The 27,861-nt window shown below is 41.7% G+C and overlaps 1 protein-coding gene across 2 annotated transcripts; it reads right to left on the bottom strand.

Annotated features, from left to right (window-relative positions):
- Window positions 1-1,079: 1,079 nt before the first annotated feature.
- Window positions 1,080-27,754, bottom strand: LOC141791449 (E3 ubiquitin-protein ligase CBL-like). 2 transcript variants are annotated; one of them, XM_074671942.1, is made up of 15 exons: window positions 27,211-27,754; window positions 18,337-18,584; window positions 14,764-14,910; window positions 14,415-14,571; window positions 11,884-12,005; window positions 11,593-11,730; window positions 8,478-8,565; window positions 8,252-8,383; window positions 7,949-8,158; window positions 7,749-7,865; window positions 7,373-7,665; window positions 7,108-7,281; window positions 4,874-4,977; window positions 4,562-4,750; window positions 1,080-3,151 (listed from the first exon to the last, which is right to left on the bottom strand). In XM_074671942.1, the coding sequence occupies exons 1-15, from the start codon at window positions 27,352-27,354 to the stop codon at window positions 2,808-2,810; spliced, it is 2,607 nt and encodes an 868-aa protein (XP_074528043.1). In that variant the 5' UTR covers window positions 27,355-27,754; the 3' UTR covers window positions 1,080-2,807. The 2 variants fall into 2 exon arrangements, with proteins under 2 accessions (XP_074528043.1, XP_074528042.1); XM_074671941.1 differs by having other exon boundaries at window positions 4,874-4,980.
- Window positions 27,755-27,861: the final 107 nt, after the last annotated feature.

A 27,861-nucleotide genomic window follows, 5' to 3' on the forward strand; every position in this document is an offset into this window, starting at 1 on the left:
AGGAGCAGTTTTTTTTTTTTAATTAAACTGGAAAATAATCACTGGAATGGAGCGTAACCAGCTCAGACAGGCAGACATATCCAGGACAGATAGTGTTGCTAGCTCTGCTAGTGTTAGCCAAGATAGAAAACCAATCTGACTTCCTTAGCCTGTGTTCAAATGTGACTGTGTTCTGTGTGTTTTTGGACTTTTAACTAGTGATTTTGTCTGTTTATTGTAAATTTTCAGTCAAATAATTAGGAAGTTTCTCTGTTTTTTATTTTTTCTGACTGTTAAACAATGAGTCTGGAGGTGGTTGTGAACTTTGCGACTTATGTTTGTTTCATAGGAAAGATTTTTAGCTTGCATCATCTGCGTTTCTGTTCCAGTAAATAATACTAATTATATTCTTCATCATTTTTACCTGATAACTTTCTTATTATGGGCTAAAAGAATTTAAAACGGATAAAGTAACAAACTTTCTCTAAGTTTGACTTAAGGACAGGATAATTATGGTTAAACTGAATGAATTATTAAGAGCTTACCAAACAGTTTTACAGTTTTATTTGCCCTCTGATCCTTTTTTTTATTAGAGATGTGTAAGATTAGTTGCCTGAAAATCTGGCAAAAAAAAAAAACCTTATTTCAAGTGTTCACCAGAATTTTTAGTCAGTTTAACAAATAGTTATTATATCAGGCCCAAACTGTGAGTCTAGTCCACAGTCACTATCTGTTATTGTAGCTCTGGTTGACAGCTGCTGCTATAACGCTGTAACACTGTCATGCTTTACTACCCCGATGGAAACAGGCACAGATTTATTGATGGAAAAAGGAGCTAAAGCTGTTTGGTGACTGTGTTTCTTAAACTGGAGAGTGATGACTAAAAGGAACCGTAACCAGCTCAGACAGGCAGAAACGTATCCAGGACAGATAGTGTTGCTAGCTCTGCTAGTGTTAGCCACAGTAGAAACCAATGGGACTTTCTGAGCCTGTTTTCAAATATGACTGGTTTCTGAGTGTTTTTCTACTTTTAACTAGTGATTTAGTCTGTTTAATGTAAATTTTCAGTCAAATAATAAGGAAGTTTCTCTGTATTTTAATTTTTCTGACTGTTAAACAATGAGTCTGGAGGTGGTTGTGAACTTTGTGACTTTTGAGTGTTTCATAGGAAAGATTTTTAGCTTGCATCATCTATGTTTCTGTTCCAGAAAATCATATTAATTATATTCTTCATCATTTTTTTTCGATTACTTTTAAATGATGGGCTAAAAATCCAACACAGATAAAGAAATTAAATTTATTTAAGTTTGACTCAGGGCCTATTATTTTCGGTTAAACTGGACAAGAGATGTGTAAGATTAGTCGCCTAAAAATATGGACGTCGTCACTTTTTAGAGTCTTCTCCAGAACTTTCAGTCAGTATAACAAATAATAATAATTATTAAATCAGGCCCAAAATGCTGCGTCTACGTTGTGGGGAATCCACCGTCAATATCTGTTATCGTAGCTCTGGTTGACAGCTGCTGCTACAACGCTGCGACACTGTCATGCTTTACTACCCTGATGGAAACAGGCACAGATTTCTTGATGCTAAAAGGAGCTAAAGCTGGTTATAGACTGTTTTTTCTTTATTAAGCTAAAAAAATAATCTCTTGAATGGAGCGTAACCAGCTCAAACAGGCAGGTGAACCCAGGGCAGATAGTGTTGCTAGCTCTGCTAGTGTTAGCCACGGAGGAGGCTATGGGACTTTCTGAGCCTGTGCTCAAGTGTGACTGTTTTCTGAGTGTTTTTGTACTTAAAACCAGTGATTTAGTCTGTTTTCTGATTTTTTTTGGCTAATTTTTAGCTAGCATCATCATCTGTGTTTCTGTTTACAGCTGAAAACTTTTTACATTCATCATCTTAGACCGAGTTTCTGAATCCACATGACGTCAAACCTCCGTCAGGTTTTTAATCTGAGAGTTAAACTCTGCTGAAGTCGTCACAGGTTGAAATCTGATCCTGAAGATTTGGAAAGAAGCCGTGGCGCCTGTGTTAGAGACATTTTGTGTGTTTTAGTAAAAATAAAGAAGCGTTGAGTAAATAAACCAGCCGTCAGTGTCAGATCACCTGGAATGATGGCGGGAATCATGGCGTTAAAGACAGAATCTCCTCCAGACTCTTCAGTCGTTGTTAGTACGACACACACGGCGCCCGAACATTAACGCTGTGACCTCATCACAGAAACATGGAGTCACGTCTGACAGGTCAGACGCCATCGAACAGAGCGAGCCACAGCGATGTGTACGACGTGAACATTCATCAGCATGAGCACACACACACACACCTACGCACACACACACACACACACGTCACTGAGTTAATCACTAACTTGAAATGAAAACGGTGTCGCTACATGTTTTTGTTTCGTACGCCACGATAAAGCCCGGAAAGCACCAAACTTAACGGCTGCCAGCAGCGGGACACCGAGGTGAAAATAAAAACATGATCCTCTGCTGAGCGGCGCCGCCTCCAGCTTCACGAGAGACGCGCTGCGGCTGAGGGGGCACGGCCACAGCGACGAGTACGGCGGGGTCAAAGCTTCGGCTACAGAGAGCTCACACCACAAGGCGTCAGATCTGTGTGTGTGTGTGCTGCGTCCACGGTTTATGGTCACACCAGCCTCAGGTCAGAGCGCCACCTCCATATGACCTGAACGCAGCATACCTCCACAGATGAGCGCCCCCCGGTGGCCCTGCAGGAAAGTGCTTGTAGAATGCTAATCCGTAATAATGGCACAGAGTGGAGACGGAGACATACACGGAGGGCGGGCTGGCGCCCGGGGCGACTATGTGGCGATGTGAGCCGAGGAGGGGATGGAGACGAACTCGCGCAGTATGTTCTTGGCCGTCTCCAGGTTGTTCTGGGCGATCATCAGCGCTTTCTGGATGTCCTGGATGGAGTAGCCCTGCGACATCAGGCACTCGATCTCCCCGTTCAGAGCCAGGCTGCCGCTCGGAGGAGGAGGAGGAGGAGGAGTCAGGGAGGCTAAGGAGGAGGAGGAGGGTCCAGGGAGGTCTGGGAGGGGGGAGGAGAAGTCGCGGTTTGCAGGCCGGGGTCGTCGGTCGGAGTTGGCTCGTCGTGGGAGGGGTTTCGGGGGGCGTTCAGGGTCCACACCTGCTGCAAACATACCTGGAAATAAAAACAAAGTGCAGCATTCAGGGACCTGATGGAAAACAGAGACTTTATGTAGGCACTTTGCCTGAAACTAGGGTATTTTCTCTAAAACAGAACACACAATCCAGAGTCAGGGACCAGGTCTGAGGCTGCAGAACGGGGTCAAAAAAGTATGTTTTGTCTGGTTTTTGGATCAAAAACTTGAAATTGAGTTAACCTTGCGTTCATTTTGATAACACGTTAATTTGCTGTGAAATTAATTAATCTAATTCAAGCTTCGAGCAGCATTAGACGGGTCCTTTCTGCTGGATTGTCATATCTGTTTCCCCTCCACTGTCAGGGTTTCATCCCTTTCTGACCCTCTTAGTGCTATAACAGCTGATACCATGTTTTATTTCCTCTGCTGAGTCACATGACCAGCTGCACGGAACTCCTAATCATTGTGACATCATCACGGAACTCCTAATCATTGTGACATCATCACGGAACTCCTAATCATTGTGACATCATCACGGAACTCCTAATCATTGTGACATCATCACGGAACTCCTAATCATTGTGACATCATCATAGAACTACAGAGGGGGGATTCAAATTCACAAATTCACAAAAGTTTGCAAACAACTCGTCAGAGAGGCCACAATTTGACCCAAATCTTTGTAAAAATATGATATTGTTGTAAGAAATTTTTTGTCAGGAATCCATTCATGTCATTTTTAAAGGTGTACAACTTTTACTTTTTTGTCTAGAGGCCCAAACGCAGCAGCCTGCGCGAAGCTAAAAAGATAAATTTTATATTGAAAGGCAAAATGCCAGCTTCCTGTTGGACATAGGTCAGGGGTGTCGGCGCATAATGTTTTCGTCTCAATTAGACATATATTTTGACGTTGGTTTGATATCTGTAGGACATTCCTATTGGCTGCAAGGGCCATTTTAGTGTGCCAAGATGGGGACAGAGAGCATATCATTGGATGTTGGGGGGTCATGTTTGGTATCGTATCGAAGATTTTGGCGCTCGTAATGTGTCTACCAATCTTGGAGAGTTTTTGAGCATGTTTAGGGGGTCTACTAAGCGATTTAACGGAGGAAGTGATGATTGTTTCCTCTGCTGAGTCACATGACCAGCTGCAGTGAACTAATCAGTGTGTGACATCATCAGAGCAGAGAGAGGATTCAGATTCAAAAGGTTACAAACAACTCATCATATAGGCCAGAATCTTGGCCTAATTTGTGTAAAAATAATTTTAATTTCAAGCCGCTGCCACTTGTGGTTTCGAAGGAGATAATTTTGGCAGAAAGGGTAAAAATGTGGCAAACTCTTATTTTGAAAGGCAAAATACCAGCTTCCCGTGTGAGAGGCAAAAACACCTTCTCTTCTACATCATTTTATGTGGGACGCTCCAGAGAAACAGAGTCTGAACCAACCAGCTTCTACGGGGCCGTCCAGGCTGAGCGTGCTGAGGAAATCAGCTGAGGGCCCGCTGATCTCTGACATGGCTCTCCTGGTGGGGGCGGGCGGGACCACCGGTCGGGGGAAGTCGTACTCGTAGACGTCCTCCTCGCTGCTCTCGTCTGGTTTGTCCTGGAGGACTGCAGCGGGGAGCGGAGGGGGCTCTGAAAATCACACCACATTAACGGGAATATCTCTAAAAATCAGCTCTTTTTTCAAACCTTTCTCCGAAAACGTATCAGAGAAATCAAAGATGGTGACAGGAAGTCTGAGCTGGACAGAGGTACCTGGATCACAGGCCTGTAGCGTCTCAGAGGAACCCGCCCCGGCCTGGATGTTACACATGGACTCGTAGACTTGAGGGTCCTCAGAGTCGCTGTCGACCGCCTCACTGCTTTAAGAAAAAGAGAGGAAGAAAAAAAATTAATTGATTTGTGTTTTTCTCCACTCAACAAGTTTTTCATCAAAGCACAGAGTCAGAGCAGAGTGTTTCCTTTGTGTCACCGCTGTTTCTCACTCCCCTGAGTAAATATTTAAAGGCAGATTAAGGAAATGCAAATAGGTGTCAGGCAGGAAGCAAGGGGGTCTAAACCTGGAGCTACAGAGCCCCCTGGTGGACAGACATGACCACTGCAGCACCAATAAAACCTGCATGTGCAGATGGAGGATTTCATTTACCACCTTTATCTAAGATGAGAACTTTTTCAAATACAGATTTTTGTGTAAAGCTTAACATCATCATGCTATTAGCATGATGTAGCTTTATTTCATGATTTTAATAACTGTGTGCTGAAAACTCAGTCCTGTGACTCAAATCAGGACTAACAGGAGCCAATCGAGTTATCTCGTCAACTGATTCATTAATGTAAAGATTAGCTGGTGTAGTGATGATTTTTAGGATCATTAGAGTTTTAATGACTTCGGTTGTTGGGGTTTAAGATCAGTTTCACAATGCAAAAATAATAGTAAGAGGGAACCAAGCTCCTACAAAGTGCTGCAGAGAAGCAGCTAGAAATAAGTCAAAAAACTTTTAAACATGCTTATAAAATATCAAAGAGCTACATGTCAATCACAGAGAGGATGAAATGCTGCATGTCTGCATCATTCCTCTTTGTTTACTGTGTCGCATTTTTCTTCTTCGTTGGATTTATTAGCGGGTGAACTGTGTCACGCTGCTACGGCGTCGCGCTATTGTTTAACAGCTGTGGTTTTCAGCATCCGGCTTACACGCCGCCTACCATGAGAGGGCACAGTTTGCTGTGGAAACGCAGACGGGATCAGGCTTAACTGAACCAAACTGTGCCAAACCGTACTGAACCGACCCAGACTGCTTGGTGGAAACGCAGCTTTAGAGCTTACATGAGTTTTGATAACAGGGCTAGGAAATTTCAATAAAACATGATAAATATACAAAATACAATAAAATACACATTTTGTGGAGTTCAGTATGTGAATTACCAGATTTAGAGCTGAAAAGGAAAATTAAATTTATTTTTAGAGAGTTATAACGAGCTAATGGCACTGATTCAGCGGAATGGCCCTTTAACCTTGATTTTTGTTCAGAGCAGGGGTTCTCAAACTTTTTTTAGACCATGGATCTTTTTCAGGTTGGAAATTTTTCTAGGGACCTCCCCTTTTGTTATAACAATGATTAGCGTAACATTAAAACTATTTAAAAATGTGTTCTGCAAAAACAGAATTAAGCTGCATTTATACTTTTCAAGTAATTCATTTTGTGAACTTTGAGAAAATGTTGACTTCGACATTAAAACTCCAACTCGAGGCGGTGGTGTGCACAGAGGGGGGCCCTATTGTTGAAAAACACACGCTAAAGTTCCCTCCAGGCTGGTAAAACACTCTTACCTGCTCTTTTGGGTGGTTGTTATATGATAAACTGCTTTCTTGGTTGACAAAAACACCTGTTTTGTGAGCATTTTTTCTCTTTTCGCCCCTGCCCTTAAAAAGTCTGTGCACGCCACTGCACCGAGGTGTTTTTTTACTTTTGAGGTTGTTTTTCTAGTGTTGGGAACTTTGAACTGAAGGACCAGACACAATCACATAAGAACTGATCTCATGGCAAAAACTAAATTGGGCGAGAATATCCCCAAAAAATCCAGCTGATTTTATGGTGTAAGAGATCCCAGTTTGTTGATGTGCTTTTCCAATGATTTAGCACACTTTACAATTGTTTTACAATTATTTTGAGCTTCATCTTCTAACATCACTGAGAAGGAAATTCATACATTAATGATCTTTCTTCAATAAGCATTTTTTTTTCCCAGTTACAACACGTGCAAAGAAAATATTCCTGATGTTTTTGTTGTTTAGCATCCTGTTCTCTGAGCATCAGTTCAACAGAGACGTCAGAAAATTAAGTCACAAACTTGTGACACGTTTAAAAATCAAAGTCTGATGACTAAAAAAAACTTTGGACTCACTTTCCTGGAGTGAAAATATGAGATGAGTAAAAAGAGCAGGAGTACTCGTTAAACACTGCGTCACTGGTTGGTCTCTCGTTTACCTGGCGTCGTTTTGATGGTTGGTCTGCGCCGCTGGCGGTGGAGGCACCAAGGAGCCGCTGATGACCCAGGGGGCGCCAGAGGCAGGAAGAGAGGTGGGGCTCATGTACTCGTTCTCTTCACAGTCAGACGACGGCCGCTCCGCGCTCGCCGCCGCCGCTGAGGCCGGCAGAGACCTGAGGGTTACAGGAAACACAAAGCATGCTGGGATTACCCCAAACTGAGCTGGCCTCACGGTGAAACCGTCTCAGCGCCACGGCTCCGTACCTCGCAGCCAGACAGTACACAGCATTGGTAGCCGCCTGCGGTTTGATTCCCTCTCCGCTGGTCCCGTTGCTCTGAGGCACGGAGGGCAGGGCGGACAGGGCGCTCTTCGCCACCGGGCGAGGCACCATGTAGTTGGAGGCCCAGGTGGGCTGGTCCGGGGTGGAGGGCAGGGGTCTCCTCTGGAGTCGGGAGTCCTGGCCGAGCAGGGAGGGGCGCTCAGGAGGGGGAGGAGGGGGCAGCTCCCTCAGGGCGGGAGGCAGAGGTAGAGGCTTGTCTCTGTGAGTGGCTGACATCTGAGGAGGAGGAGGAGGAGGAGGAGGTGAAGGAGGTGATAAAACAGCGAATGACGCAGCAGGACGTGTGCGTGCACCCTGACCTTGGGCGTGGCGCCCTGGCTCTGTAGACTGAGGGAGCTGGAGGGTCTCTGCTGCAGCAGGTCCAGGCGGGGGGGCACAGGAGGGAGCTGGGACACCGGGGAGGCTGGACGCTCCACCTGCACACACACACACACACACACACACGGTTCAGAAACTCCTCAGAGGTTCAGCCCAGCCCGCTGTGACGGCTCCTCCTTACTTTGCTGCACGCCAGTCTGCTCATGACCAGGTGCTGGTCCTCCAGACGGTCGTCCTCCTCCTCGTCGTTGCCCGTCGCCTCTGCTCTGCTGGACCCCTGGAACCCGGCGAAGGAAGCCCCGCTGGCCTTGGGGTGGAAGGGGTCGACCACGATGGGCTCGGTGCCTTTGATCTCACAGCGGCAGAAGGGGCAGCCCTGACCCTCCGACTCCTGGCGACGACACGTTACAGCTCATTAAAGTTCGTTAAAGATTCAGCTAACATCAAACACACATCAACACCTGGAAAGGTGCCGCAGCCTCACCTGCCACGCCGTCAGACAGGAAGTGCACATCAGGTGTCTGCAGGGCTCGATCTTCACGTCTTTGTCGTTCTCGGCACAGATCTTACAGAGCTGGAAGGTGGAGCCCATCTCACAGTACAGCTCATACTGCTCCTGCAGGGGGGGAGGAGGTAACACAGGTTGTTACCATGGAAACGCTTCACAGATCTCACCTGAGTCCTCTTCATCCAGGGGAAAAGAACCCAACCTGAGTGACTTTGATGTGGTCCTGTGGTGAGGGTTCGCAGAGTCCTGTGAGGTCTGGGTTCTGTGCCCGTCCGTCTGGGAAGAGATAACTGAAGAAACAAACACACAGAGAAAGGAATCACACACAGTTTCTGATTGGTCCATGAAAACAAGACTGACTTGATGACAAAGAGAAACACTGAACGAAATGTGAGCTGCGCAGAAAAACCCAACCCTTCAGTTTATTGCTTTTAGTCTCTGTGAAGGTTTCAGTCAGTCAGAGCTGGATCAGAGAAGGACACTTCTTTGAAAAATAAAAAATAATAAAAAAAAAACTTAAAGAAGATGAGATCAGATTTAGATCAAAATGTCCTCTCTCTGGTTTTATGTTTTCCTGTTGATTATTTTTAACCAGTTTAACATTATTTCCTGTAAACTGCTGCATTGATTACAGTGTTCCTTTTTAAAAAGCACTTCCTGTTGAGCTCACTTCCTGTTGGCTTCATCCTCCTGTGCTTCTACAACTGAATGAGTTTGTAAAACCTTAAGACCTGTATCTGTAACCCAGCAAAATAACTCTATATCTAATTATTTTTTGTTTCCCTGTGACTAAGGATGGGAACCTTTCACATTTGAAACGATACGGTACCGATGCCCGGTACCTGGCAATTTGTATCGATACTCAACGGTACCAATTTTAAGTACTTTTTTGTGTTTATGTGGTAAAAAAAAATCAATTTGTTTAATAAAAAAATGTATTTTTTTCCAATTTAACATATTTATTCTTCAATATGACCTTTTAATGCGGCATTCATGTCCAGCATAGAAAATCTCCTACTCTTCCACTCCCTCACAGTCACAAGGATGCATTCAGGTACCTAAACATGGTACCTTAAGATTTTTCATGAAATGGTTCCTGGTACTTTGACAGAATTTGGTTGGTACCAATAAAAGTACCTAATTCAGTACCCATCCCTACTTAAGACTTCAACAAGCTATCACAGATTTTCACTGTTCAGATCATAGACTGTGCTCGGCTCGAAGTGAGGTCTCCACAAAAGCTGCTCCCCCTGGTGGCTGGCTGCAGTATAGGTTTAAAAAAATCCATCTCCCCAGTCATTCCGGATGGGCTGTGGTCAAACTTTAAAAAATTAATACACCTGGTAGAAATGTTTCTCACGTCTGATTGTTGTGGTGATTTGAAGATATCATTTGGCTGTCTTGTATTCAAGTCCTCTTTTTTCTGAAAAGTTTCATTTTCATTAGTTATACGAGGTTAAAAACAAGGTTTTACGTCTAGTTTAACGATGATTGACAGCTGCTGTTCTTGTGTATTTTTTTTCGGGGATTGTGAAATATGTCAGGAGGTAGAGTCAGGAAGTGATTAGACTCTGGAAAGAAATAATAATTTTTATTTTTGTCACCCAGCTCCACTCAGATTCTCCCAGAATCCCTCACAGTCTCTACTGCACAGACTCTACAATGGCTGCGCCTGAGACGGGGGAATTTTGGCTTCAAAACTGTACAATGATAAATTGTGGAGCCACACTGTCCACTCTAAATACAGACTATGGTTCAGATTGATTCAGATTGTAAGATGTTCAGCATGTTCAGGAGGACTTTACCTGTATTTTTCACATTTCTAGCCCTTGTACTTTTTAAAGTATTCAGCATTTTCCAACATTTTTTGACCCATTAAAATGAATGGAGATGAGCCATCGCATGGAAACCACACAGATGATGATGTCTGAAGGGGTCCTGAGTCTATAAATGGGACTGACTGTTTTATTGTTGTCTTTCACACAGTATCTATCCAATGTCAGGTGATGTTACTGATTGTGGTGCTCTTTCAGTTACTTAAGTGTATTTCATGTGTTTATTGTTGACTTTCAGGTGTTTCTTTGCAAAAAATGGAGATCACAGTTTTTTCTTTTAATTAAATAACGATTTAATCCTTTACTTTCTTTTCTGTCTTCAGATTAGTCGAGTCTTAATCCACTTTCAAAAACAGGGTTAGGGTTTTAAACATGTTTTAATCCACAAAACGCTTCCTTTTATTCAGGATCTGAAATCCTTTAAATCCTGTTTTGATTTTTTTTTTATATACCTTTGGTTATTTTTTCTTTTATGATATTTTATTTAATTTTATGTGGGGGTGATTTTCAAAATTTGGCCTTTGCATATATATATTTTTATCTTCTGATAATTTTTTGGTTTTAACTTTCTCCTCCTTACATTTCTTTTTTTTTAAAATTGTCTTTTCATTAGGAAAAGTTAGTTTTCTATGACGTATAACTTTCAGTTTCTATCAGACTAGTGCAGAAAGTCTGAGTGACTTTTTCCACAATACTTTCCCCGATTATTACTTTTTTTCCCTTATAAGTTGTTTCAGTATACACTATAACATGAACTACTTCTAGATTAAATAAAAAATGAATAAAAAAAAAGTGAATAAAGTTTGTTATCACTTGTCTTGTCTCCTTTAGGCTGCTTGCTGTGTGTATAAAAGGCACTAACCAAAAACAGCTGGGTTGGATAATGCTGTGCATGCAGTATAGACTCTACTTCCTCCTCCCTTCACTTATTCTGGCTCCTTAAAGTCGTAAACATCTTGTTCGACATGTTAATTTATGCTTGGATTAAACACAGTATGAGGAAGTCAGCTCTTATTTTTTCTTAGCGTCAGATTTAGCGAAGGCTGGCGTAGCATGATGCTAAAGCACAATAAAAAGGAACAATAGGCTGAGGGCGTAATAAATCTCTGTGTCACGGAGGCGAGGAGCTCTGTGGTCAGTCACTGTCAACTATCGCCTCTGAACAAAGACTTCATCAATCATCCTGACCCACGCCTGCAAAACACTCAGACATGCAGCAGACAACAGCCATGCTCGGGTTTTCACTTCCTGTTTTCTATCCCCAAGCTTTAATTACCTGCATCCTGTCTGCTCGTTTCTGCTTCCAACTCTCAGTTTTTGACATTTCCAGTGTGAACGCATGAAAAAATGATAAATACCACCAACAAAAAGCTCTTCAGGGTTGGTTAAAGCGAGCTCTGATCTGGCGTGCGCAGCCTGTGACATAACGTCTCTGAAAATGTCTTAATTGGAGCGTTGACACTGTGGTGTGGTGGCACTCACAATCCCTCTCTGTATCCATCAATGAGGGCTTGGAAGAGGGGCTTGTTATGGGGGATGGTCTGCAGGATGTTCCCGTCAGCGGTCACATAGCCGATGGCCCACTGGCCCAGGCGCGTGCAGCTCAGCCTGAAGATGTAGCTGCGAGGAAGACGGCGGATCAATCATCAGAGCAAGATGGAGGCATTCAGTCACAACAACACAGACATGTCAGGAATAAGGTGTTCCTCCCTGTGTTTCTGAATGTTTATGATCTGAGACTGTTGTTTTCAGATCAGTTTGACGACGCCTCACCTTCCAGGTTTGTGGATGAACCTGTGCAGCCGAGCCTTGACCTCATCGTAGGTCAGGAAGGCCATGTAACCCGGGTGTGTGACAGCCAGACTGTTCCAGTTCCTCAGCAGAGACGACCAGGGCTGCACAAAGACACGCAAACAAACATCAGTTAATGGAAAATCAAGGTTTCAACAAAAACAGGAGACAGTTTTCACTATTTGCAAAGGAAAAGATTTGATGCTTCACAACCTTCCTACACTGGACACTGACACCTGCTCTTTGAATATAGAGGAAACTGTACAGCAGCCATGTGAGGTGCCTTTAGAGCTGGGGTGGGCAACCTGGGGCATGGGGCCAAAGCTGGGACATGAGGCTGTTTAAGTTGCATACAGAGAATTATCATAATCAGGCAGATGACTGACTGACTTACTAACTTACTAACTTACTAACTAAATAAATAAATGAAAAAAAAAAAATAATAATAATTAAAATTAATAAATACAAAAATTTAAAATGTACAAATATAAAATAAATAACTATAAAATAAATTACTATTTTTTATTATTATTTTTATTCTATATAACACATCACAAGAAACAGAGCACCGCAAATCTCTTGGGAGTTTAGCCAGCTAGCTCGCAATCACATCCATTTAGCGGTTTGAAAAAGTAATAAAATGAAAAAAATAAATAAAATGAAATAAACACAAAAATGTAAAATAAAAATTAAAAATAAAATTTATAAATAAAAATACGAAATAAATAAATAAAAAATACATAAAATAAATAAATAAATTTTGAATACAAATAAATTGATAATAAGAACAACATATTTTTATTTTTATTCTATATAACATATCAAAAAACAAAGCACCGCAAATCTCTTGGGAGTTTAGCCAGCTAGCTCGCAACCACATCCATTTAGCGGTTTAAAAAAGTTCTAAAATGAATTAAAAAAATAAATAAAATAAATAAAAACAAAAATTTTAAAACTAAAAATAAATTAATTAATAAAAATGTAAAACAAATAAATAAAAATATAAAATGAATAAATAAATTGTGAATAAAAATAAATTAATAATAACAACAATTTATTATTATTTTTATTCTATTGAAAAATCTGAAGAAACTTAGCACCGCAAATCTTTTGGGAGTTCAGCCAGCTAGCTCACAATCACATCCATTTAGCGCTGCTATCACGGCAACCAAGTTTCAGTTCTTCTCTGCAACATAAATGGACAAAAGGAGTCTGGATTTATTGCCAGAGGCGATCAGTCAATGTGCTCCTTTTGGTGTTAAAGTGTAGGATGTAGGACATCAAGTGTGCAGCGTCTTTTTGAGACCAAATATGTAAAAAACTTAAGAGATGAGACTGGTAAATTGGAGTCTGAGAAAACAGTGCTAGCAAAGTATGCTAACAGCATGACGAGGCAAACATGAGGGAGGACTTTGCTGTGAGCATGTTTAAATACTGTAATGAGTATCTGCACTTTGGGCATGAGTCGTGGAAAAGTTTGCCTACCCCTGCTTTAGAGTTTGGTTAAAGTTTTTTCCTCCTTCAAAGGGTCAAATTTAGAGAAATGACTTGTGTTTGATTTGAAAATCGTCTCTGAGATTTAATTTCTTTCTTTTTTTACTTTAGGCTTGTGTCCCTTACAACAGTGGTTCCCAACCTGGGGGTCCTGGGGTCTGCAGGACTTTGACTGATCTGGGGCTGAGGTGGTCAAAATTATATTTGTGCAGGTTAAATATGTGCTGTTCTCGTGATTCGATTCTTTTTTATGATTTTTGGGGTGCCGATTCGATTTAATTTGTAATGCTTTGATATTTACGATTTTTGCAATTTTTTGTTTTGCTTTTTTAACACAAGACCATGGGAAAAAGTTAAATAATGATGATAATGTCTACAGACTTTTAAAGGCTAAAATGCTAAAATGCAGATTACGCGAGAGAAACAGTTCGCCCTCTGCTGGAGAAAAGTGGTATTTTTTTACGAACCAGTTTATAAACAAAGACTGAAATGAAGAATTTGAATTTGAAAAATTGATTTTTTGACAAAGAATTTCAACATATCGTATAATGATTTTTCTCCCACCTCTACTATCAGTGTAACTTTTTTTGTCAGCTTGGAAAGCTTCTTTATTCTCCTCCAAAAATGTCCAACAACCATAAAAAAAGACTGGACCAGACCAGGACAGCTTCTGCTGATCCTTTCTCTGATCATGGTTTATGTGTCGTTCCACGATGCTGCAGGGCGAATCCCTCAGTTTCTGTCAGATGGATCAGATTACAGAGCAGGATTTATCTTTTGAAACCGAGTTTGAACTTTTTATTCATTTTTAAATTATGTTTTTAGAGTTTATGTGCCGTAACTGGAGAGGACATCCTTAAAGAGACAGATCCTGTGAGAGCCAACGCTGCAGACCGAGCTGAACTCCCAGACCACAGACCACAGGCTTCAGACTTTAAGGTTTCATTAAGTCTCCAGATGGATCAATCCACTGATCTGGTTAAACTAACCCTGGACTTGGCGACTTGTCTTAGAGTTACCTGGAAGAGCCTGGTGAAGATGTCAAACTCAAAGACAGAGATGTAGTCGTTGCAGGTGAGGTCGATGGTGGACTTCAGAGCCATGGCCTCCAGCCCCGAGCTGATGGGGTGAAACTCGTGGAGAGCCTGACGGAAAGTCCTCCATGGCACGATGGTCCTAAAGCACAGAAAGAGGAACTCAGAGAAAGAAAGCTGACAGCGTTTCAACACAACGAGCTGCTGCAGAAACCCGAGGGAGAAAAGTTAAATTTTAACCTCTGATTCAGGCCCCAAAGCTTAGTCAGCAAGCAAACAAACCAAACCACAAACATGGAAGTTCATCCTCCGTCAACTTTCATATCTGACTCACTTGTCCCCGAATGACCTCCTCCAAAACTCGGCAGCATCAGCTTTGGTGATCCTGAAGTTGTCGCCCTGGAAGAGGCCGTTGGGGAAGATGGCTTTGAGCTCGGCGAGCATGTGACTGAAGATCAGAGACAGCTTGGTGAGGTTTCGCCTGAGTGACAGCAGAGAAAGAGAAGAGAGACAAACAAACACCAGTTAGTGGCTGATATTAACCGAGCGGGTACTAATATTTGCTCCAAACAGGCGACAAGCTTTGAACAAACACCCAGGCATGTGCTTCAACACGGCAACGAGGAGCAAAACACACTCAGCTCAGACTCAGACTGATGAAACTATCTGAGCTGAATATTCAAACAAGAACAGGCAGAGAGTTGTTCATTTCTGTTTTATTATTCTCTGAGTCTGTAACGGCTGCAGAAAAAAAACTTTAAATTATGTTTTCATTGGCTAAAATCACAGAGTGACATTTTAATGTTAGAGACAGAATCAACAGGAAGCAGCTCACAGGAGCAAATACTGACACCAACTATCAGAGATCGACTGATGTGGATTTTTCAGGGTCAATGCTGATTATCAGTGATCAAGGAAGTGAATAACTGATATTTGGGGCTGATATCCATTTGCAGTAAAAGTGAAAATATTGGTGTCAAAAGCTTTTAAGCACATGTTTATTTAACAGCTCCCAGGCTCGGCAGATGACTTATTAGTTTAATTGAAAACTTTAAAAAATAAATAGCTTCCTAAAGTTTTCTTTAACAAGTCAGGTTTTCAAAAAGTGTCTCTGTGTGTCTCCAATCAGATGATACTGTGGGTGGGACGATGCTAGAGACAGAGCAGAGACTGCAGACAGAGAGGGGCAACCGTAGAAAGCCAAAATAACACAGACTGAAATTTAGTTTCTTATTGGCTGCTGGATTAAAAAAAGGCTAAATATGCTAAATATTAGCGTCAATAATGGGCCTTTCCCTACCAATTATAAGTAGTTCAAAGGAGTGAAATGTGAGATCAATTCAGTCTCATTTTGAGAGACAAAAAACTGAAGCCTAAGGAATCAGACGATCTGAAGTTCAAACTTGGTCCCCGCATATTTAAATTTGTGTTTTAGCCTTTTACTCATGTTTTAGCCTTTAACTTGTATTTAATTATTTCACTGTTTAAGCTTTTAGCTCATGTCAGACACCTTAGCCCGTCTTTTAGTCTTTCAGTATGTATAAGCAATGAACTTTGTTTTAGCCTTTAACTTGTGTTGAAGCCCATAACTGTTGTTTGAGCCTTTAACTTGCAATTAAGCCTCATACTCATGTTTAAGCCTCCGATTTGTGTTTTAGTCTTTAAGCTCATGTTTAAGCCTCCGATTTGTGTTTTAGTCTTTAAGCTCATGTTTAAGCCTCCGATTTGTGTTTTAGTCTTTAAGCTCATGTTTTAGCCTCCAATTTGTGTTTTAGTCTTCAGCTCATGTTTTGGCCTTTAGCTTGTGTTTTCGTCTTAAACCCTGGTTCTAGCCTAAAATTGTCCCAAGCCTTAAGCTGGTCTTTAGCCTTTGGCTTGTGTTTTAGCCTTTAACTTATATTTTAGCCTTTAACTTGTGTTTTAGCTTTTAGCTCATGTTTCAGCCTTAAACTTGTGTCTTAGCCCATAGCCCTTGTCTTAGCCTTTTACTCACGTTTTAGCCTTTAACTTGTGTTTTAGCTTTTAGCTCATGTTTTAACCCTTAGCCCATGTTTTGGTCTTTAAGCTTATGTTTTGGCCCTAAACCCTTGTTCTAGCCTTTAGTAGTCTCAACACTCTAGCTGGTCTCTAGCCTTTAGCCTTTTTTTTCAGCTTCTAATTTGTGTTTTAGCCTTTTTTAGCCTACAGCCCATGTCTGAGACCGTATCCCTTGTTTTAGCCTTTACCTTGTGTTTTAGCCATTTACTCATGTTTTAGCATCTTACTTATGTTTACCCTTTAGCTCATGTTCTAGCCTGTAGTTGTCTCAACCCTTTAGTTGGTCTTTAGTCTTTGGGCTGTGTTTTAGCCTTTAGCTGTTGTTTTAGCCTTTTACTAATGTTTTAACCTTTAACTTGTGTTTTGGCCTTCAGCTCATGATTTAACCCTTAGCCCATGTTTTGGCCTTTAGCTTGTGTCTCAGCCCTAAACACTTGTTCTAGCCTTTAGGGGTCTCAACCCTATAGCTGGTCTTTAGCCTTTAGCCTGCGTTTTAGCTTTTAACTTGTGTCTTAGCCTCAAGCCCTTGTTTTAGCCTTTTACTTATGTTTTAGCCTTTTACTTATGTTTTGGCCTTTTACTTATGTTTAGCCTTTAGCTTATGTTTTGGCCTTTAGCTTGTTCTAGCCTTTACTTGCATCAACCCTTTAGCTGGTCTTTAGCCTTTTACTTATTTTTTAGTCTTTACCCCCTGGGTTAGCCTTTAGCTCGTGCTCTATCTCTCTCCTGTTTCTCTTTCTTCTGCTCTTCTGTCCTTTTTCTGTCTGACAGTTAGGCTCCAGTGTCCACCATCACTACAAAATTAATCACAGAAATCATTTTTAGCAGAGAAAAACTCAGATCTCTCTTCTCTCTGATAAACTTCATCAGCTGGTGTGGTGTTGTCATGGAGACTTAGACGTGCTGTAAATCAATCCGATTTTGCTCGACCTGATCAAGAAGCTAAGAAATAAACTATATTGGAGCTGATAATCTCATTTTAAAGATCACTGAGAAATCCTCACAGTCCCTTGAAATAAATGTGAATAAAGACTAAATAAAGTTTTAAAGAGCGTCTTGAAGGAGACAGGATTCACACTTTGAAGCCTCAGCCCTCTGTGCTTCATTAACCCCAGGACGATGATACATCTGCCAACCTTCACAGCAGCTCCTAATCCAGAACATCTGTGAGGAAATGCTCGATAAAAATCAGAGTGCGTCAGAGGAAGTAACTTCTGCTCACTCATGGATTTCTGAGAAAGAGAGGAAGTGGACGTGATTGCGACAGTTTGATCATGCCTCTATCAGACGTTTGAGCGATTACTCCCCCGTACGCTCGCCCACTCTGTTTGTGATAAATGAGGCCGTTTGTGTCTCATCAAAGTGGAAGGAGTGAAGAAACCTCTCACACGGACATGCGGTGGTTTTTAAAGCAGCTCAGAAAGCTGACGGCGCAGAGTCCTCCAGTTTCTTTCTTTGGATGCAGCGGTTAGCTGACCTGCTTAAAGCCCACACATGCGCTGTAATTATGTCAGTGGGTCGCTGCCAACTTTGTGTCCACCAAACAGAATAATAGCTGCTCAAAACCAGGACACTGCAGCATGAAAGGATCTTTTTTTATGACACAGAAACACGGACAGAGGACTTACTTTTTAACTTCCTCTGAGACACTACACGCTGCATGTGTGCACAGCCACGTAATCCACGACAAACACGCTTTAAGACTCTTCTTGTGACACACAGGCAGCAGCTTGTGCAGCCGTGAGCTTGAGCCAATTCAAACAGTGTTAACCCTGCTGCTCGTTGTAACTTCTGTTGCTTAATCAAACACTTTCCCCGCTTCACATCTGTTTTCACTCTGCGCCAAACCTCCGCAACGACAGACACCGACCTGGGCTGGGAGTTCTCCTCGTACATCCTCTCCTTGGCCTCCTTGAAGAGACTCATGGTCTGCTTGGTCTTGTTGGTCAGGTTCTCCATCACCACACGGAAATACTCGTTCTCCCCGAGGATCTCCATCTTGCCCTCGTATCGGGACAGGATGGTGCGGAGATGCTGGTAGGTGTCAGGCAGCAGATCCAGGATGTAGGGGGGGCTGTTTTTCAGCGCCACCTTAGGGTTCTGGCACAAACGCACCACCTGGAGAGGAAACGACAGAAACACAAATAAGAGTGTTGCTTTGTGATTTCAAGTTCTCACTCACAGAAAACAGGATGCAGAGTTTAAGAAATATCATTTATCTTTTTTAGGAAAGAAATTCAGGTCAAAGCTGCAGCCACGCATTGCTAGCTTATGCTTTAATGCTCTACAACCTGGATGTAAACAAGCATGTATGACAGGTGACACATTGTAGTTTTTTAGCCCAAACAGCCTAAACAGGGTTCCTACAGCTCAAGCCAAGTTAAATTTAAGACTATTTAAGACTTTTTTGAGGCCGTTTGAAATCAAATTTAAGACCAAGTCGACAACTAACCACAATTGAAACAAACAAAACAACAAAATAAAAACACCACATGATTTACCTGGGTGAGAGGCCATTTTAACCCAATGTTTTTTTAAATAAAACATCACTTTTTGCCTTCTTTTTAACCCCGTTTTTACAGCTTTATGCCTATTTTGCCCCCATTCATCGTTTTTTGGCCACTGTCAGAAACATTTTTGTAATTTTTACATGTTTTTTGAAATTTAATATCAAATTTAATTCCCAATTTTGCTGCCAAAGACTATTTTCCTAAGCTACTTTTGGATTTTTCTGCACATTTTTCCCCCTTTTTTTTTTGCAATTTCATACCTGTTTTGCACCTCTTTATTATCCTTTTTCCACTTTCGTACCATTTTTGCCCAGTTTTTGCAATTTCATCCCTTTTTTGACCTTTATTCATACACTTTGTCCTACTTCTGGACCATTTTTATCTTTTTAAGCCCGTTTTTATAACTTTATTTCTAGTTTGCCCCCATTTTTTTTTTTTTGATCACTGTCAGAAACATTTTTGGAATTTTGAAATGTTTTTTGACATTTAATTTCCAATTTAATTTCCAATTTTGCTGCCATAATCAATTTTCCTAAGCCACTTTTGGATTTTTTTTTGCCAATTTTTAACCTTTTCTTTCCCTCTCCAGATAAGACTTTTGAAAATTGGATTTAAGACATTTTAATGCCAATTAAGGCCTTATTTTTAGAACTATGAATTCAATGCCTTTTAACACTTTTCAAGGATCCGCGGGAACCCTGTTAAGTCACACACCTTAACTCCCTGTTTCCTGCTCTATCTTCTGATTAAAGACACAAAAAGCCTCAAAAATAAAAGTATGAAGCACAGGTATGTGGAAGATTAACCTGCAAGGAGGACCAAAACCTGGTGGTGCTAGCTCTGCTACTGGTAGCCATACTTGAGCCAAATTTTTGGCTTTTTCACCTTTAACTGGAGGGGATGACAGAGGACGGAGCAGGAAACAAGTAGAGAGATTTGACTTGATTCAAACACCAAATTTCGTCAGGGGAATTACTCACTTAAGGACATCCACTCTAGTGACTCCGAAAAATGACCAAGGGGCATGATTCCCAGAGTTGTTGGGACGACAAAAACAAGCGTTCAAAAGCCCGTTTCCACCAAGTGGTCTGGTACGCATCAGCACAGTTTGGTCCTGATTGGATCAGTAAAACCTGATCCTGTTTGCATTTCCACAGCCAACCGTGTCCTTCTTGGTAGGCGGCGTGTAAGCCGGATGCAGCTAGCTGAGACAGGTGTGTAATAGCGTGATGGCATAGCTAAGTGACACAGTGTACCCCACTAATAAATCCAACAAAGAAAAAAGCAGCACAGTAAACAAAAAGCCTGATTTTGTGATGCCATTTTAAGAAAGTCTTCTTCAGGACATCGAAAGAAAGAAAATCATTTTTTAGAGGAACCTTTCTTTTAAAACCAGATTATTTTTCACAGTAACACACTCTAGTTTCAGCCCTGCATCACGGCCGAGTACAGTAAATACGACTGGATCTGAACGTGTGGACATCAGCTCCTCTGCACCCCCCTGGGGAACGCGCCCACAAAGTCTGCGAGAGTTGAGGGATTTCCAAACCCACAATTCATCCGCTCTGCGCGAGGACTAAAGCAGACTCTGCTGGCTTTATGGATTTATTACCCACAATTCACTGCATCATGGACATGACTGCGGCCCAACCCTAATCTCCACCCTGGGCTCCGTACCGATAGCAGGCAGGCCGTATTTGAGAGTGTGAGTCCTTGGGGGCTGGACTCAGCGTGGAGAAGAGGGGAAGCGTTGTTGTGACATCCCTGAGTGTTGAGACACCACCCTGTTGTTAAATCATCAGAAACACCTCCAGTGACTCCGCTTTGTGCTGTTTCACTGTTTGTACAACCGAGCAAGCCCCCACAGTCCTGGAAGTCATGAGTTTAAATCCTATGTGGCTATTTGACTGGAAATTCAAACAACACGTCAAACTTCCAACGCACGGCCACATCAGCCAGGGGCCAGATGTTTCCACTTACAGATAAACTTTCTAGTGATTTTCCTTCGTACTCCACTCGTGCTGGCTTTGTTTACTCCTCGCAGGGAGCTGGACGACCACGGTCCAGGCATCGCCTACGTCACCACGGACTGTGGAAAAGGCTGGGGATAATTGAGCATAAGGAAAGTACAGAGGAGGATTCAAGCAGCTGAATCAGAAATCTTAAATTCTGAGGATAAAGTCGCTTTCTCTAAGAAGTCTGGTTGTATTCTCAGAATCTTGACATTAAAGAGGGGTATTGTGCTTTTTTCGGCTTCATGTACCACTCCTCTGTTTCCTCCGGTGCGATCATCAGGTTAAAAGTTTGCGTCTCAGGTCGGGAAAATTGAGTTTGTTGTGTTGCCTTTTTTTGTTGCTGCACACCCGCTCGTCCATGTTGATCGGCTCACGTTGCTCATTCCGTTTAAAGATGAAATATTTCCACGCTCGAGCTGTGACGTTTTGATTTATAATCATCTTTTTCCTCCTAATTTCTCCTACGTTAACCTGCGTTGCTCCTGGCAACCTAACGAAACTCACTTGCTGCACCCTGTGTCTTTACGCTAGCCTGATGCTAGCATCCCTGCCTCTCCCTGGTGACAAAGAGCATTCACTCTCTTCATTCCTCTACCAAACAAACACACCAATGTTAGTTAATAACTATTACTACAGATATATTTCTGTTACTATGTAGGTTTTAAGACAGATCTGGTTGCTTTTTGATCCTTTATTTGATAAAAATTTTAGTGTATCAGACAGCGAAGGCTCTCAATGGTATTGGCCAAAGAGTGGCACTCTAATGCACCAATGGGCTGCGCCACCTCAACTTTCCATGTACATTAGGCTGTAAGAGCAGCAACATGAACCACGGTTAAATGAAAGACAAAAATCTACAGCATTTTCCAAAATCCTTTTCTAGTCCTACTAGTATAAGATGAGGCTGAATGTGTCATAACTTTTTTTTACCAACAGGCTAAAGATTGCCAAACTTGCTCATTTTATAAAGACAGGTTATCTTACAATAACAAAATGAGCGTTAAGTGACAAAATATTTCAATTTTCCTCTTTAAAACTGTTTTTTTTTTAAATAAAGAGAGAAAAACACATTTTTTTTCCAAAAGAAGTTTGAGGTGGGCCTAGGACTGTTGGGCCCACCCATGACACCGCCCCTGGAGTTCATTTATCGTACCATTAATTGATCTATTGAATATTATCCCAGGCTTACTGAGAGGCCAAATTACAACAATACTTTTGCATTTTATCCCAAAACCATTGTCGGGTAAACGACCCCTTAGGCCCCATTTACACGAAAACATTTCATCTGAAAACGCTATAATGCAGTGAAAAAAAAATCTGCATTTACACGGAAATGCTGGGGGACTGAAAACGCTGTAGTGAGCATGCCAGGCCTGTAGGTGGTGCCATAACTGTCTTATACAGAAGTAGCTTTTGGGAGATCTCCACTGTAGTAGAGTTGATCTGATCATCTGGTGTATTGGGGAATACTGAGGGGTCGTTTACATGACAACGGTTTTAGGGTAAAATGGCATAGTTTTGTTGTGTTTCAGCCTCGCGTTTACACAGAAACAGCATTCTAGCCGAAAACGCAAACTTTTGAAAACGGCCTCCAGAGTGGGATTTTTCTGAAACGGTGCTGACACCGTTGCCGTGTAAACAGTAAGCCGGCCAGATGATCTGCTCAACTCTACTTCAGAGGAGATCTAACAAAAGCTGCTTCTGTATAAGACAGTTATGGCACCACCTACAGGCCTGGCATGCTTACTACAACGTTTCTGTGTAAACGCAGATTTTTTTCACTGCGTTTTAGTGTTTTCAGATTAAACGTTGTCGCGTTAACAGGGCCTAAGTGCAGAAGTGGAGCAACAGATGCTCATTTTGTTGAAAGACAGTCGGCACATTCAGCAGATTGAGCAGCACAAGATCAACACGGTAGTTTGCAACGATTGTAAAAACAGCACTTGTTGCCCTCTTGTATGCGTGAAATGTGGAGCCGAGTGTGATGTCATCATTTCCACTGAAAACACCGGCTTACTGTTTACATAGCAACTGTGTCAGCAGCGTTTCAGAAAAATCCCACCCTGGAGGCTGTTTTCAAAAGTTTGCGTTTTAGGTCGGCTGAAACGCCGTTTCTGTGTAAACGCGAGGCTGAAACGCAACAAAACTTTTGCGTTTCAGCCTAAAAACCCCTTTCCCTCTGATTGGCCAGCCCTCTGGAGGCCTTTCAGGGGGCTGATGTTGATTTTTGAGGAATGTGTCATGAACCAATCAGAACATCCCTCTGTGATGACCTCATCATTTCAGCCAGTTCCGTGTGGAACAGACCTGTTTGATCAGTTCACAGACAGATTCAGGGATTTCTACCACATATGACTCTGTAGAGGTTTGACACTCTGCACATGCTCAGTCTGAACATCCAGCATTCTTACTTTCTACCCGTGTTTACATCATGAAGAAGCATGAAACCCCCTCTTTAATCTGCTGAATTCTTGATTCATCACGGGCAGGAAATTTATGTCATCACAACGGCTGATTCCCATAGGCCAGAAATAATATTGACCACATCATGCTACACTAATTTAAAGCAGTGAAGGCAGCTTATGTGGACTCACAGTCCTTTAGTCCTCCAGAAATGACTGATCACCATGATAAGGGGAAACTGGTCGCAGCAGAAACAACTGTCATACCGCAGGGATCAGTCGGCTCGTCCACGGGGGGAGGAAGCAGGGATTCAGCCGAGGATCTCTTTTTGATCTGCTTTATTTAAGCTCATACTGATCCATCAAAATATGCCCAGAGGTTATTCTCTAGGACATCCCTACGATTACTGCCGAGGCTAAAATGTGAGACGTATTCCAGATTAAACACCACGGGGTTGTTAATAAACTCACTAATCTCTTCAGGAGCTTAATCTGAGTTTGAAGTTTTTATGAAATCTCCCACCAAGAGAAGATTTGGATTTTTTTTTTTAACTTGTGGCAGGTTTAACAGGAACGTCAGGAGGTCACAGAAAAAGTTTGATTTTCTTTCATCTTTTTTGGTGTTAACAGTTACATGTTGAAATTTTAGTTTTTTGCAAATGAGAAATTTCCCCTCAAAGTTTTGAGATGTTTTATACACAGATGTTTGTGGTTGAACAGTTAGAATAGCACAAAAACATTCAAATATTTCTGTTTTGTTTTTTATTGAAGCGTTTAACTTCCCTCTTAAATAATTAACTCCATCAAAACAGGAAGAAGTTGTTTTTTATGATACTTCACAGAAAGTTAAAAAAAAAGAGTGACAGACTTTGAACTTTAATCTTCGCTCTGCTTTACAACATGCAATTACAGTAACTTTATAACAGCTGTAATAACCTAGAAAAGCTCATTTGTTATCCCAGCAGCTGAGTAAACAGAGTTACAGGGATAAAAAAGCAGAATCAGTCATATTCTGTCTCTAAATGCAAAACTTCAAAACATCTAACTCTGCAGATTTGTGATTGCTACAAAGCCATAAAGGACTTCCAGTTTAATGTTGTCAAAACATTTAACTTCAGCTCCAAAACTTCCGCCAGGATCACCTGACATGAGGGCGCATCAAACCGTAGGTGTGAATGAAGCAGAGGACACCTCTTAGCTTATGGAATCAGATTTGTGTCAAAAAGAATCTTTTTACTTTTCTTTTTCCTTTTACTTTTCTTATAATTGGTTATTTTGTTAACAGTTCTGTCTTTTTTCTCACTGATCAGACTTTTGTTCTCAATGTCAGCTTTTTCGTTTGCGCTGCCTGACTGTTTGATTGCGATTTTTGGCACAAACCTCTCGAGTGGGTGGGCTTTGTGTGGAATGCGTTCTCATTGGCTGGATAGTTTTTGAGTGACACCCCTTGCCCCGGATTTTGTTCTGTGCGGCGGGAAAACCAACGGTTCACGATAAAGAAGTTCAGCTAGGCCTGTCATGATAACAAATTTTGCTAGACGATAATTTTCCAAAATATTATTGCCGATAAACAATATTATTGTCAATATTATTTTGATTTGTTTTCCATTTTTTCATTGATGTAATGATGATAAATGGGATAATAAAGTGAGTACACCATATCAAAAGCAATAAACTTTAATTTCTTAAGAGTATTTAACTGTAATTAAAAGGTCAGGATCTTTTAAATAAAATAAATTAAACAAAAAATATAATAAATTTAAAAAACAAGAAAGAGAAAAATACAATGAAAATGAAATGGACTCTCTTTTAGAAAAAAATACATGTCAATGAAAATAATTAATACTAATCAAAAACAATAAAACATAGACCCTGTCTCTAAAGAAAAAACAAAACTCCCCAAAAAAACCCCAATAAAAACTATAGCCTAAATAAAAGTGAGTTTATACAGTTCCTGAATTGTTTGTAACATGTACTTTTTCCCAGTCAATCCGTACTGTCTGTCAAACGTTTTGAACATTTCTGGCTTTCAACCGTATTGAAGGACTGTATTTCTTTGGCAATGTATCTGTCTTTGAGCGCCACCATTTGGTGCTTTTATTTCTATTTACTTTGCCGACCAAAAGCCTCAGTAAGAGCGGATTGTCAAAGAACGAGGCTCCGCTGCACCTCCCCTTCTTCTTCTTCGTCGCCACCATTTTCAAACAAATGCCACATATCAGCTGGTTGGTGTTCATGAGCTCACACTTTGTTCATTCTGATAAAAAACAAAATATTCCCACACTGGGACTGTGGCAGGCGGCTTAAGAACCGTATCTTTGGTGCCATCACTCATATTAGCGTGTGTTTCCTCCTTACCCCTCAGGACGCTCGCTTCAGCTCTCTCTGTGTGTACGCACGAGCAGCCCCGTCTTCACCCCAAAGATCGCATTTTTGACAGATGCTCACTCTGCTATAAATCCACAAATCTGCTATAGAACCTATGCACCCCGATGTTAGGAAAGATAGACGTAGTGAGCCATCTTCTCATTCAGCCTCTTTGGTCCAAAGAGAGGAGGAAAACCAACATTCATGCATGTGTCAGTTTATCGAGGCTGGAAAACTTACCGAGGACGTTTTTATTTATCGTTCGGTTAATCCATTTATTGATTATCGTGACAGGCCTATGTAAAAGTCTAATAATTTACACAATTACACGAATATCTTGATTGCAATTAATACATTTTTTTGCTTAAGTTAGATTATATCTCTCACATTTCTAAAAAAATTTTGCAATTTAAGTTCTTTTTGACACAAATCTAATTCCATATTAGCTCAGCACACCGCTGCACAGGCATGCACCGTTGTTATTGTACTCTGTCTTATCAAATATCTGTCTCTGCTTCCTCCAGCTCTCCTGAATTAATCTCTTGTGAAAACTCCTCATCTCTCCACTTTCTCCTCGCCTGTCTGCCTGAGTTGGGACCTCGCTGGAGATAAAACCAAAGTGACAGTCTGGGATGAGTAAAACGAACCTGTTTGAATAAAACAAACAGCTCCTTTGATGAGCCATCAAACATGAGGCGTCAGGAAACATCAGAGCGATTTGCAAAGCAAAGGCGGAAAGATCAACAGATTAGCATCAGAGCGACTTCTTCTGCACTAAATTTGTCCTGATTAGATTAAACCTGAGGGACACCGTAACGCCTCAGATTGTGGGGTTGTCATTCTTGAATGCAAGAGCTCTTTAAAAAATGCAACTGTGAGATCAGGTGGGGTGACTGGAAAGCAAATAAACTTGTCTTTTATAGCAGCTAGTGTGAAGAGAAAACGGAAAGGCGCAATTAAGTGATAAACAAACACTAGCATTAATAAAATAGCACACGATATGGGTGCAGCAGACTCATGCAATACAATTATGACACTGCTGGAGCCAAATATTAATAATTTGAAGTCAGGTAGTGGATCATGAGTCATCCTGCAACTTCAGACCCATATACAAACCATACTAGATGTGATTAAGATCAAATATTACACAATTTCCTGCACATATAACACTTTATCTGTTAGAAAATGACAGAGAGAAAGGTTGATTTCACATAAAAGTGCAGATGTCAGCAGAGTTTCCTCATAATCACAAGGACAGTGACCAGTGACAGTGGATGTGGAAATTTTCTGTGCAACAGCTGATAACAGACAACACCAAAATAACTCATTTTCACTTCCCTTTCTTCTGTTAGCTGACCCCCACAGACACTTTATCCTCTTATCCAGGAGTTTACAGCCAAGCCAGCTAATTTTCAGCTCCCTCTCCCCCTCAAACCAACACTGACATTACCTTATCCATGAGTTTCCAGCATTTCTCCACCATTTTCTTATCGACCACGGCAGGTTGGTGAGGCTGCAGAGGCTGCTGGTGGGGCTGAAAGGCGTCCTTCATCAAGCCGATGAGACCGGCGCCCCTCCTCGGATTTCCGGCCATTAATTCGGTCGGCGACCGGGGGTTAGCCCCGGGGCTGAGGTTGACAACCAGAAATTATTCTTGACACGTCTTTCCACAAAACAAACGCTGTGTTTTTGCGCCTTGTCTGTAGTTACCACTCGTACTAATTCGTCATGCAGAGGCAGAACAAAAAGGCTGTGTGTACACTGGAGGCGACGCAGCTAAGCTAACAAGCTACATCAGAAAAGCCTCTTTTCGCCTGATGGAAACATTTTACATACTCCGCTTGTGTCTGTGTCTCCTGTCAGATAACCAGCTGCCTCTTCCCGGCGATGAGAGCTCACAGCTGCCCGGAGAGATCGACCCGGCTCGTAATAAAGTCTGGGTGTTAATAAGCCTCATAGAGCGATCAACAAACAGGTTGAGCTGAAGCTTCAGCAAATACAGTAAACAAGGATGTCCGGCTGGGACCTTCAAAATAAAGGTCCGGTCAATGGAGTGGCCAACAGTCTATTAAGTCTATTCAGACTTCTTTACACCCCAAAG

This window comes from Halichoeres trimaculatus, unplaced genomic scaffold, assembly GCF_033239565.1.
Source record: "Halichoeres trimaculatus isolate MK-OKI-2021-1 unplaced genomic scaffold, fHalTri1.1 fHalTri1_scaffold_6, whole genome shotgun sequence".
Taxonomy (NCBI): Eukaryota; Metazoa; Chordata; class Actinopteri; order Labriformes; family Labridae; genus Halichoeres; species Halichoeres trimaculatus.

Bases quoted from the DNA above. Each gene is read 5' to 3' on its own strand.
- LOC141791449 (XM_074671941.1), bottom strand. From the start codon at position 27,354: ATGGCCGGAAATCCGAGGAGGGGCGCCGGTCTCATCGGCTTGATGAAG. The intron at 18,585-27,210 runs GTAATGTCAGTG...TTTCCTCTCCAG, and splicing joins GCTGGAAACTCATGGATAAG to GTGGTGCGTTTGTGCCAGAA. The intron at 7,666-7,748 runs GTCAGGGTGCAC...CCTCCTCCTCAG, and splicing joins GCCAGGGCGCCACGCCCAAG to ATGTCAGCCACTCACAGAGA.